This window comes from Notolepis coatsorum (genome assembly GCF_963971535.1).
Source record: "Notolepis coatsorum genome assembly, chromosome: 11".
Taxonomy (NCBI): domain Eukaryota; kingdom Metazoa; phylum Chordata; class Actinopteri; order Aulopiformes; family Paralepididae; genus Notolepis; species Notolepis coatsorum.
This window is the reverse complement of record NC_140175.1, coordinates 39000445-39014115: the sequence shown is the minus strand read 5'-3', so window position 1 is coordinate 39014115 and position 13671 is coordinate 39000445. Positions and strand designations below refer to the sequence as shown.

The window sequence follows — 13671 nt, the reverse complement described above, 5'->3', positions numbered from 1 at the left end:
CCCACAATGTAGTCCCAATAAATCTCAAACCTGATGGTCTCCCGTCAGATGCTAAGTTAGATGAAGTGGGTGCAGGCCACAGGATAATACTGCCTCTTGAGTGGAACGCGTGTCACACAGAGACATTTGCAAATGAATTGTCCTGGCTGGGTTCCAAACCACGTTATCATTCTTACATGCCACTGTCCGATCTGGCCAAGTACAATAAGCTAAGCACGTCTGCTCTTGGTTACAACTCTGAGGGGAGAGCTTATTGCAAAACCAGGTCAATGTATCAAAAAGGAGCAATTCCAGGAATCAAAGGATAGAAGTAGCAAAGTGATCTACTGGATAGATTAATAGGAGTTAAAATACAGGCTGGTATTTCCACCAGAAAGGGAACCCCCTAAGTGGGTGTGACCTACTGATGGTTAATGTGGTTTGTGATCAATGAAATGGTGTATTATTAATCAGTAACGCAGCTATAGTCACTGATACCTCGAGTACCATGCATCCTCAGCATCAAGAATAATCAGAATCAGAAAACCTCATTCGTCAAATACAGAGAACGAACCATGGACATTTGTGTTGGTGGTCACTGGTAACTGTTATGATTATTGTGACTTTCCCATGCATTACTTTACCAATAATTCACACAAGTGATCACTACCAATTATCAGTTGCCCACCTTAACACTGCATGTCTGACCAGTGACCATCCTGGTTGGGGGATCTAATTTGAGGGGATCTAATTTCCATTCTGAGGTTTCTTCCCTTTTTGTCCTATTAAGGTATTTGTGGGAGTTTCTCCTTATCTTCATTTAGGTTTAAGGTCAGGAGGTGTTGTTCCACTGTGGGCATGTGAAGCCTGTTGAGACATGTATTGTTGATATTGGGAAATATCAATAACTTCGACTTTATAACAGACCAGGGGCATAGAGGTGGGGGGGGGGGGGTGACGACTGTCCTTTTCCTGTTGCCAGGCCATCATTGTAAATAAGAATTGGTTCTTGGGAGCTCCAGTAGCTCACCGCGTATCTCGGCGCTATTTTGGCGTCGGGGGCAACCGTGCGCGTCACGGATCTGGGGTACACAAGTTCGACTCCCGGACTCGCCGTATTTTCTCAGAGTGTCTTCCCCTGATCTATATCCCATTCAACCTGTTTCTGTCAGTCATGCTTGACCAGAAAAAGCGATAAACGCAAAAAAACCAAGTAAAAAAAAAAAAAAAAAATGGTTCTTAATTGATTTGCCTTGTTAAATAAAGGTAAAATAAAAAAAAATATTGACAGATTGTAAACATAGGGCAATGTTTGAAGGTGTGGAAATATCAGTGCTGCCCTTATTTCCACCATGGATGTTTCAAGTTCAAGTTTGTGTCTGTATAATTATTAAATCAATACATTTGTTAGATTGTCTGGAGGTGTATGAGTCAGGGAGGGGGGCCCAGAGATAGATCATGTACACAGGCCCAAAATAATAATAATAATAATAATAATACATCTATTTTATATAGCGCTTTTCCAGGTGCTCAAAGACGCTCAAAAATGTCTTGCTACGCCCTTGTGAGAGACACATAATACAGTGACTATAAGACAAACCATGTGCAGTGCACAGGGACAACACAACAACAACAACAACATACAGACAAACAGACAGACAGTAGACTATACACATCATGTCATTATAAGCATGAATTATGTCGTGAAGGCACTTCATGATGATGATGGCCATCATTGTTTACCTGCTCTGACCGCACGCAGCCATCTTTACACTGTCATTGCAACACGCAGAGCAAATCGAGGTATTTACGTAATCTATGACACCTATTGCGTCGATGAGTCGCCCCCCCCCCCCCCCCCCTAATTACTACTAAGTGCAGTAATAGTGAAGCAACACAAAGCGCTAATGATTGTGGGTATTTTATGCGTCAGTAAATGCAGTGATAAATGTAGTGGTGTTTGTGAGGAAGCCAGTTGTACAAAACATACTAATGAACTCTGTGTGTGTGTGTGCGTGTGTGTGTGTGTGTGTGTGTGTGTGTGTGTGTGTGTGTGTGTGTGTGTGTGTGTGTGTGTGTGTGTGTGATAGGGCTGGGAGGTAGAGTTCATCAAAAGATTGTTCCTTGCAGCGATATTGAAATAGTGAAAGAGATTAGAGAAAGAGACCATTTTGAATGAAACGGCACCATGACAAATGTATTACGACGTAAAACGTAAAAATATGTCATATCACAATGTAAGCCTATACCGTCAAATAAAAATATGCTGTGAATATATCTACAGAATACATTTAAACGATACTTTGGGCATAGCGCCCAGCATTTGTGTGTACATAATATGTGTGCGTATGTGTCTTCGTGTGTGTATCCGTAAATTCATTCAAACCATGTTGAGCCTCTGGAATATGTCTGGAATATTTCTGGAATATTTCAATCATAATATTCATCATGTATTTATAATTTATTGTGTGTGTGTGTGTGTGTGTGCGTGTGTGTGTGTGTGCGTGTGTGTGTGTGTGTGTGTGTGTGTGTGCGTGTGCGTGTGTGTGTGTGTGTGTGTGTGTTTCCAGCACCAAGGAGTACCCGGTGGTCCCTCGCAGCACGGTGAGGCAGAGGGTGGGCACCAGTCAGAGCCCGTTCAGCGGGGAGGTCCAGGGCCTGAACACGCCCAGCAGCCTGGCCCCACAGTACTCCCAGTGTGAGAATGGGGTCACCAGCACCTCACAGGACTTGCTGCCCCAGTCGGGTTCCTACCCCCTGCCCCACGAGCACAGCCAGGACTACCACTGCATCAAGAGGAAAGGTGGGACACATTTTCTTTATTGCAGTGTGTTTTTATTAAAATGTGTAAAAAAAAAAGAAGAATTTTCTTTTAAAGAAAACGTAAAAAAATAAGACCATGTTGCATGATTCCAAAATGCAACATTTTGTTTCGACCTGTACCTGAAGTAGGAATGACTGCTGAAGGGAATCGGGAGATAACAGAGAGAAAATGTATAATAGAAAGTGACCCTGTTGCTCGACCCTGTGTCTTTATCTGCAGTGGAGGACGACTGTCACTCGGGTGAGCACAGCTATAAGAAATCCTACCTGGAGAGTTCGTCCAGCGAGGACGACCATTACTACCGTCCGGTCAGTTACCCCCAGGGCCTGGGCCTGGCCGGCGGGCCGTACCGGAGCGAGGCGAGCCAGCGGCAGGCGTGTATGTACGCCAGCACCTCCCAGGGGGCAGAGGCCGTGCCCAGCCTGGAAGACATCAGCTGCAACACCTGGGCCGGCGTCTCGCCTTACGGGAGTTGCTCCGTCACCACCATGCAGCCGATGGAGCGGCTGCCGTACCAGCACTTCTCCGCCCACTTCACCTCGGGGTCCCTGGTGTCCAGACTCGGCGGGGTGGCGGGCCACGCCTCCCCGCAGCTGGGCGACGCCCACCACGCCGCCATGTACCAGGGCTCCATGAGCCACCAGACTCTGGGCCGCCAGTGCAGTCCCGGGGCCGGGCTCCAGTCGCCCGCGGCCGGCCTGCAGGGGAACGAGTACCTCTACTCTCACGGCATCCCGCGCACGCTGTCCCCGCACCAGTACCACGCCGTGCACAGTGTCAGCATCCTGCCCGAGTGGAACGAGAGCAGCTAGAGGAGCATCCGTCACAGAGGCGGCCAACAGAGAGCTTGAAGAAAGGATGAAAAGGAGAAAAAAAAAGGACCAAAATCAGGCAGGGGTTTAGATGAATCTATATTTATATTTTGGGGAAGCTGTTTGGCAGTGTTGATTCTTTTGAGATTAGCGGTTGAGACATTGGAGGCTTGGATTTTCATTGGATTTTGTACTGAGCAGAAGCGCAAGCATCTTTTCAGCTGACTGTACGTCTGCGCTTATTTGGGCAAATAGCCTGAGCATGAGAACAGTTAAGTTGCAGGGGAGCATACACAGAGACGATTGAAGTGTTGAGAGAACTGTCCTGACGGACATGCCTACACAACAGACCTACCATGAGGGCAGAGGTGCTGCTGTCACTTCACCAGAGGGAGTGCCTGTCATCAAACTGTTCCATTTTGATGACCGACTCTGATTTCATCCTTTTCTCTTCAGCAAATACAAAGCTCTTTTATTTTGTAGATTTGTACATGTCTTAGATAATTGTATAAAACAAAAAAACCATAGGCATTTAGTCTTTGGTCACATTATTAAATGCAGCTGGGGTTTTCATTTTGTTTTTGGCTTTTGTAGCGAACAACTTGCCTTGTAGCGAAATGCTATACTGTTAAAAAAGAAAGAAAGAAAGAAAGAAAGAAAGAAAGAAAGAAAGAAAGAAAGAAAGAAAGAAAGAAAGAAAGAAAGAAAGAAAGAAAGAAAGGAAAAAATAATGGGAACATAAGTCTGAAGAAATGGTCAACTCTGTTGTCACCAGCGTACTTTGGCTTCATCCTATCACTGATCATTAATTAAAATAAGAATGCTCACAGGTAATTTGGTCACTAATCATTGATTTGGTGCTATAGTGAGTAAAAGAAAAACAGGGCATTGAAAGTTGGTATCACATGTTTTCTTTCCAGGAGTATGAATAAGCATGTGTCAGGAACGCCACACACACAAGGATAAGACAGAATACAACTTTAACAATACAACCATATGCTGAAGTTGTATGATACTCCCACCCTTTGTTGATTGGTTCATATTTGGTGCCCAAAAAAACAACTGGCTTTCCCCTCAGAATCTAGCTACTTATATAGAAGTGTCATTCAAACTTCAAGCTATATAAATTACTTTTCCAGAGTGAAGTTTATGTTTGCCATGATATGCGGGGGAGGGAGGGGGGGGCTTATTGAAGCAATGCAAAGACAATCTTAAACATTTACTTTGCAAAGGTTTTGTGAGGGTAAAGAAATGAGCCAATATCAATACACACTGACTGCCTGCTTTGATGAAAGTGAAGTCAGTTGAACACTATTAGATATCTATCAAGTAAAACATGTAATTACTCCATTATAATGACTCATGACTACATACCATATCTGTGTAACAATTGACATATCTCAAACCCTGCCCTCTTTTCTTGATTCTCCAATCACAACTGTCAATTTGAGATCGGTAAATGTTCTACTTTTAATTCTAGAGTCACTTGCTAGACGGTGTTTGTCCCGTAGAGGACATTGGTGATTAAACATGTGTTTGGACACAGAAGCATTTTCTATAGAGCGGGAAATAATTCACATGCATTTCTCCTCACTCTACATATAAAGATTAGCGTGGGATGCTGGGTTTAACTCCCTCAAAGGTGAAGTATTTTGACATGTGGAGCCAAACTCTGTAATGTGTCCTTTGTGGAATACGATAAAACACTACCAACAATTAACATTATTAGTTAATTTGGACACTGCCTCATTAACAATCAAATGCAAAACATGAAGATCACGTGTCTTTATCAAGGCACTTTGGTGAATTTCTATTATCTATGTTTTTTTTTTCATTTATCTTCAGACAAATGGCACTTCTCTGACAGTCAAACTGAATCTAAATGATGGTACATTAACAGTATAGTACATGTTGAAGGGGATGGGCTCACACTGCATAGAATGTACACATAATGACTCAATACAGAGCATATAGAGTCAAAGGCCAATTTTGTCATATGAATCCATGTTGTATGTTATAGGTAGGTTTCATATATGGACAAAGACTAATTCTTTAAATGCTTGTAGTTGATAGAAAGATATTTGTCAATAGTATTTATTATACTTTTTTTTCAGTATTGTAAATCAACCTGCTCCTGTAGTATCAAAGATAAAAACATGTGTTAGTTTGTCCTGTTCCTGTTTTGTATGTCATTTTTGTTATTGTTGTCATCATCTTTAGGCTCCCTTTTTTTCTTTCTTTTTTTTAATCATAGCTATTTAGATATCAGGATATTATTATAGGCTACAGTTGTCAAACAAGTATATAAAAAAGATTGAATGACATGGATTACTTTGTAAATAAACACATGTACATAGACTACAGAATACTTGCAATAAATCTAAACAAGCATTCCGTCTATTTTGATTACATTTCTAATTATTTTTATTTCCAGCTTTTATGATGATGTTGTTAAAGCAATTGACATTTTAATGATATTTTAATAGCAATTTATTTATTTATTTATGTTGCTGTTTAACTGACCAAGGATTCAAAAATCTAATATTTGAAGACAAATGGCCACAAACAGACATGGGGAGTAATAACCTTAACCTACAGATTTATAGTATTTTGTTTACATAAAACAAAAGTAATTGATAATAAAACACATATACGTGTGCCCTGATAACAAGGATAAGCTCTCAATGAAGAAACCCAACTCCATTGCCAAAAGAAATTCTAACATGCCTATAAATATTTATACTATGGAAGTACGCACTACAAATGTATTACATGGCCCGTAACGGCCCCCAAACAGCATTGCCAACTTCAATAGACCCGCTCCACGTTGTGCGAGCTCCAGGTATTGGCGACGCAGATGCTACCAACCCTACCACATGGCCCCTAATGGCCACCACAGCCCAACGTGTAGATAGATAGGCAGCGGGAGACGGCAGATCACCAGGGTTATCAAGTGGGCGCCTCCCTTCACTGGTGTAATACTACAACAGCAGACTGTGAATCATTGGGTCACAGCGTTGGCATCTGCAGCTGCATCAATTAAATGCTCTTCGTTTGCAGCAACTAATTGCACTTGAATGTCTCCAGCATTTCTTTACCCATCAGATAATCCCGGGGATTAAGTGTCTGCAGTTTGGCCAATCCGGCTCTATACTCCAAGACTGCAACCCCTGATGGAGCTGTGTGTGTGTGTGTGTGTGTGTGTGTGTGTGTGTGTGTGTGTGTATGTGTGTGTGTGTGTGTGAGAGAGGGAGAGTGTGGAGCCCAAAGTCGTTCATTGAGCCTCATGCCATTGATTTGTTACCTCAAAAGACATTTTGATGAACCACGGTCTCTCTCTCTGCCCCACAGTCTCTCTCTCTGCCCCTGGTCTCTCTCTCTGCCCCACAGTCTCTCTCTCTGACTCACAGTCTCTCTCTCTGCCTCACAGTCTCTCTCTCTGCCCCACAGTCTCTCTCTCTGCCTCACAGTCTCTCTCTCTGACTCACAGTCTCTGCCTCACAGTCTCTCTGTGTGTGTGTGTGTGTGTGTGTGTGTGTGCGTGTGCGTGTGTGTGTGTGTGTGTGTGTGTGTGTGTGTGTGTGTGTGTGTGTGTGTGTGTGTGTGTGTGTGTGTGTGTGTGTGTGTGTGAGAGAGAGAGAGTGTGGAGCCCAAAGTCGTTCATTGAGCCTCAAAGGACATTGACTCGTTACCTCAAAATACATTTTGACAGAGGCACCACATCTGCCTACACAGTCTGTTGTTAAAGGAGCTGTAAGTGGTATTTATTTAGTTAAAATAGTGTTAAATCACCGATATAGAGTGTTTGGTCAGTATCATGGGTCTCCCAGTCCCTCCGCTCAGCAGTAAACAGAAAAGAAATTTTCTGGTATCCCTTCTCACTTTATCCAATCAGGAGCGAGAAACCTAGATATTTTTACGTATTCAAGAACTCTTGCTAAGCCAAATTTGCTTACTGCACTGGTAGATTGACTTGTTTCAAGGACACATTTGCTTAAAACTAGTTTTTATTTCTTATTTTTGTCAGACAATATTTGCAGTGTGGAGTTCTCTCTCCTGATTGGATAAAGTGGGAACGGGATAGCAAACAATGTATTTTCTGTTTACTGCGGAGGGACTGTGAGACCCAAGTTACCGACCAGACAATCTATCAACGATGGCTGTTGGAGTGTAGAGCAGTGGCGCTGCGCAATATGTCGGGCCCCCCCGCAGGGCAGACCACTCCCCTAAATCAATAATAAAGTGAGAAAATTTTTCGAGGTTCATCCCGTTACAACCAACCCTGATGTCGAGCTCACACTCCGCCTATGCAGGCTCTGATACTACTTGCAGTTTCAGTAAATCCTCGCAATTACAATGACCCATAATCTCGTGCCATGTCATATCGTGACTGGCCGTCCCGCTACAACACACATCATTATTATCATCACACTGGACATCGCGGCCACTTAAACCATGTACTAAAAAATTCATGGATTAGATTCCAGTTCCAATGTAACCTGTAGGCTACTCGTACTGGTTATGGCGAATAAAACGTTATATTCTTCTAACCTGTCTCGGGTCTCGGCGGCTGTAGCGTGGCTGGGGGCCTGGCTGGGCTGTCTGTCTGCCTGGACCGGCGTGTTGATAGCGGTGGACGCGGCGCGGCGGCCGGCCTGGGTGGGGAGCTTACTGCCGATGCATTCTTCAGTAACGTTAGAGTCAGTCTACCTTTGCTGCCTGCTGGAACAATGATGTTCTTTTTCGTAGCTTTGCCGTCTCCTGTTCGGCTTTCGCTCTCATCTTGTTTTTCTAAGCACCGCCACTTGCTTGGATATTGGCGGCATTTTTACCGGTGCTTCCCGCTGTGTTTTGAACGCTGCCAATGAACATTATTTATCAGCCTAGCCCTATTGCAGGTGAGCAAATCATAGCAGGGAGGGGGGGGGGGGCCCGCCCTCTGCGCGAGATGCATCCAGCTGCAGCCCCGCAGAACCATACTGGGCTCCACTGTCTGCGCCCTGTTCGCGCTCGTTACGAAATCTAAGAGGATAGTCTACAGTGGGGGCGGGCCCCCTAAGCTCCGGGGCCCCCCCGCATCGCGGGGGTTGCGAGGGCCTCCGCTATGCCACTGGTGTAGAGCTATTATTTTAACAAACAGAAAAACACCACTTAGAGCTCCTTTAAGTAACACATTGCTGGTGTGTCTTGAATATATACCCTAGGCCTGGTCTATTCACACCCTTGAATGTCTCTGTCAGATTCAGATGTTGTTGAATCTAAGGGAGGCCCATCAGAGAGTATCCTCTGTACAGCACACCGTTCTAAAACTATGTTTGGTCAGATAAGGTAATTCCTCTCAAAACAGTTTCTACAGATGGCACGAGCAACGTTGTTGATAATACTACAACATTCTGGGCATGTGCACAAGTTTCATATTGCAACATCAATCAAAGGCAGGGCTACAACAACACAGTGCAATCATTCAATATTTGAAATTCTTTTTCTTATTTATGATTTTAGGGTATGTTTAATTACAGTTATGTAAACTTCAACGTGTGCGCGTCTGAGTGGCACAGTGGTATCAGAGAATAAGTGACCTGCAAGAAGTCACAAACCCACACAGACACGGACTGTGAGAACCACACGTCTTAGTGATGAAAACAGTCTAGACTCCGTTATCTCCGCAAGAAATTCCATTCTCCTCCTCTCTGTTGTGATTTTCATTGATCCGTCACCGTGACTGTGGATCTGTGAACAGAGGAGGCTGATAAAAGCGCTGTTCTCTCTTGACAGAGCACAGCGGCACAGAAGCCTCCCAGATAATGCCGCAGTCACCAATGAGAATGAAATCTATACTTTCAAAGGAAATTAGCAACTGCCCATCTCCCTGCCCCCCTTCCCTCGACCTGCTCTCCCAGTGTCTCATTCGTAGTGTATCTCGTTCATATCCACACACACACACACACGCACGCACGCACGCACGCACGCACGCACGCACGCACGCACGCACGCACGCACACACACACACACACACACACACACACACACACACACACATACACGTCACTTTTTTATCTCATTGCTCCACTCTCTCCCCTGTACTTCTTTCACAGTCTCTCTCTTCTCTCTGCCTCCCAGTCTCTCTCTCTGCCTCCCAGTCTCTCTCTCTGCCTCCCAGTCTCTCTCTCTGCCTCCCAGTCTCTCTCTCTGCCTCCCAGTCTCTCTCTCTGCCTCCCAGTCTTTCTCTCTGCCCCATGGTCTCTCTCTGCCTCACAGTCTCTCTCTCTGCTTCACGGTCTCTCTCTCTGCCTCACAGTCTCTCTCTCTCTCTGCCTCACAGTCTCTCTTCCTCACAGTCTCTCTTCCTCTGCCTCACAGTCTCTCTCTCTCTCTGCCTCACAGTCTCTCTTCCTCACAGTCTCTCTTCCTCTGCCTCACAGTCTCTCTCTCTCTGCCTCACAGTCTCTCTCTTCCTCACAGTCTCTCTGCCTCACAGTCTCTCTCTCTCTTCCTCACAGTCTCTCTGCCTCACAGTCTCTCTCTCTCTGCCTCACAGTCTCTCTTCCTCACAGTCTCTCTTCCTCTGCCTCACAGTCTCTCTTCCTCTGCCTCACAGTCTCTCTCTCTCTGCCTCACATGTAGTCTCTTTTCCTCTGCCTCACGGTCTCTCCCTCTGCCTCACAGTCTCTCTCTCTCTGCCTCACATGTAGTCTCTTTTCCTCTGCCTCACGGTCTCTCCCTCTGCCTCTCTCCCTCCACATCTCTTTATTTTCCAGTAATTTCAATTGAAATCCAGACCCTCTCATCAACTTACAACAAGAGCGAAAGTAGAATGAGCTCAGAATTATGGGATCACCAACGTGGCAAGTAGCCAAACACAGGAGTACTAGGTGAAACCAACAGTGTCCAGTTAATATAGAATAAGAGGCTTAGAATGAAAGAAGCTACACTGAATCAGTAAGGAAGAGGCAAGTGAAGTTTCTACCCCCCTCCACCCCCACCCAGCTACCCCTCCTCTACCTCCACCGCCCCATGGCCAAACACACTGACCCAACCTCCCAGCTTCCTTTGATGTGGGTGATGTGACCCCTATGCACCAGCTGGCCTCGCACCGCCAGTCTTATCCTCGCAGAGAGCCGCCGCGGCCCGCAGCAAGGGCCGGTCGTTAACCCCGTACAACCCTGGCCTCCCTTACGCCTCTTAAAACACATGATGTATCGGGGATGCCCGCCCCCACGCATCCTCCGATTCACCCAAACATGCATGTGTGGGCGAGGACTGATGATGCAATCAGCTCTTTAAACACTTGGGGAGCGGGTCAGCGTTTCAAAGGGAGGGGCTGGAACCTTTGGCCACCGGTTCAGTTATCATGGTCAGCGGCTGAAAGACTGGCGATACGTCCGAAAGAAAACAAATGAATGTCTAATGAATGGAACGTCTGAATGATGAATGAGATTTCACACCGGTACATAGCTGGCTTATTTGGATTATGAGTGTATATCTTTTGCTGAAACCGGAGTGATAGGGTTAGATAGGACAGAAAGAAAACAATCTTCCAGTGACTATACACAGATGGGAGGCGTAAGAATCGCTCGAGACGTTATGGACCTTAAACCAAATACGATCAAAGAAATAGTATCCTGAATAAAACAAACAGTCTTAATGCTGCTACAGCATATATCTTTCAGCGTGCACTGCGTCGCAGCTCCGGTGGAGAGAATATTAAAACAAGTCGACCCAGAGTAATGATGAGTCACGGCCTCAGCCAACCTTAGATCTGAAACCTAAACAAATCATAGCCTGGGTACCCCGCATGACAAAGGAGAAGAGCGCAAGAACAAGAGCATTCCTGGGGGCAGAAAAACGAGGGGGGGGATTACTTTATTAAGATGTACTGAAACGCAGCACGCCAAAGATGGATGAGAGCTTCAAAAAGGAGGGTTTTCAGAGAAACAAATCCATCTCGTGCCGGAGTCACAAACATCTGCTCTGAAAAAGTCAGCCGGGGCCAAACTGTTGCAACTTCTGAGCCGTCGCTATAAACTGGGAGCTCTTCCGTCAGCCTTCGGACAGCGGGGCTTAGACCACAGTGTCAAAGGGCTCTGTCTGAGGAGAGCGGAGAGAGGACGAGATTGACAGTGAGGGAGAGCGAAACAGAGAAGGAAAGAGCCCTGTGCGCATGGCCAAGAGATGGTGCTCCTCTATGTGAGCGCGATCTAGTGGCTCCGAACCGGGGCGGCACCCTTCGACAAAGGCCTGGGCCCTCGTCCACGCGTGGAGGCGAGAGCTCCCCATGCAGCACCACCCTGGCTGGCAAATTAAGTGACGTTTGTAGCTCTCTCTCTCTCTCTCTTTCCTTGGCAGCCTCCCAGGGCACATGCTGGAGGCCTGGCCTGAGCCTTGCGGTGGGATGGCGGGCGGGGGTCTGGAATTAGGAGAGCCCTCCATCAGATAACACATTTTCTGGTTCATGTAAAGACGTCCAGCGTATCAACGGAGACATGCATCAACATGATGTGGCTTCAGCAGCATCTGCTCGCGACAGCCCTCTCTCGCCTTCCGCAGCCGCTCCGAGGCCAGCGCTGAGAACGGGAGAGCAGGCCCCTCCGTCTCCCACTATCCAGTCTTTCAGCACCATTCCTGGCCAGGGTCCTGGGGAGAGAGGGCGGGAATGGGAGGGGAGGGGAGCACTCTCTCGGGGAGGCGGATGGGGGAGGTGGGGTGTTGATAGGGTGAGAACCAGAGTGTGTCACCGGGCTAGGAAAGCAGGGTAGAAGCTGTTAAGTCTTGCCCGTACAGTAGCGGCGAGCTTTCAACTGGAACCCCCCTGCCGGGGTGTTTCCTCGACTACGCGGCTAACATGTTACAATAGGACTCTTGACAGGATGCGCGGGACGACGTATACTTGCAAAGCCGTGGGAGTCTCTCCGTGCTCTATTTATCTGACGAGAACCATGTCTGTATGGTGGCGGTGAGAAAAACAGTTGGTATCACTTAAAGGGATATCGAGCGACCCCGTGTGAATCTGAGCCAAATCAATTCATGGTAATGGATGAGGGATCCTCCCCGATCCTCCTCGCCGGTAACAGTTTGACATGCACATCAATTCTGCATTTCTTATCCCCGACGGCCAGTTCATCAGGGTGAAATACCACACTGTACCAACCATCCTGTCCACTTTAAAGAAGACACTTAGACGAAAGAATACTCGTCTATTCATCATCTACCCAAAGGCATCTTGGTGGAGACTCTTTCAATTACAGCCGATATTAATCACCACTTGATTTTGACGTGGTGTTTTTCATCAAACAAAAAGGTTTCAAAGTCCTACAATGACAGACCTTTTTTTTTTTTTTTTAACATACTGCCCAAAACTCAAAGCTCTGTGCTGAAGATAACCTAGACTTAGTGGGGGGAAAAGCAATTGCTCAGAAAGGCAATCATATCAGATTTGAATGTATGGCTAACGTCGGAGCAGTCCCATCCATCCTTGTCACGGCGAGACTGGGCAGGATAGGCCACGAGGGTCTCCTCTAAGCTGGGCCCAGCAGCTGGAGAATGGCCTCCAGCTGTCTCATCATTAGGGCTGATAAGACGCCCCGCCTGGCTCCCCCCATGCTTCTCTCAGTCTGTGGGAATTAGAGGTAGAGGCTGTAGGTACAGGCCAGTCGAGAACACTACTAAGTCATCCACCTGGACAGTTACACCATATGGAACACATTGAGACTTGTGTCAGTCTTCTGAGATCGTCACGAGGCTGGTTTGTTTCAGTGTAAAAGGTCTGTGTTTGCATTGTCCCTGCCGGGGACAGGCTTGGTCCTTATTCTCCAGCAGCCTTCAATGTTATCAGTATTAATCATGAATCTACAAATGTAGCATTGTAATCACACCAGCGCGCAAAGCTCAAAGTTGGTATTGTAATCACCCGTCCGCAACCACAATCTCATCCGATCTGGCTTAAAATGGGTGAATACGGTAGGTTGATAGTCAATATTTTTTTTAAATCAGTCAAAGATCATTACATTTTAATCAGTGAGAGCAGTATATTGTACAGTATATTGTGAGGTGCACACG

General features: G+C 46.1%; 1 protein-coding gene across 1 annotated transcript in view; it reads left to right on the top strand.

Moving 5' to 3' along the window:
* The window catches only part of tbx5a (T-box transcription factor 5a), a gene marked incomplete at both ends in the record, with an annotated part of 24110 nt that extends 20495 nt beyond the window's left edge, over nucleotides 1-3615 (top strand). Inside the window, 2 exons of the mRNA XM_084324318.1 lie at nucleotides 2550-2782; nucleotides 3023-3615. Of these exons, the coding sequence (XP_084180444.1) occupies nucleotides 2550-2782; nucleotides 3023-3615 (826 nt within the window). The remainder of the gene's footprint in view (nucleotides 1-2549; nucleotides 2783-3022) is intronic.
* Between the last annotated feature and the right edge of the window lie 10056 nt (nucleotides 3616-13671).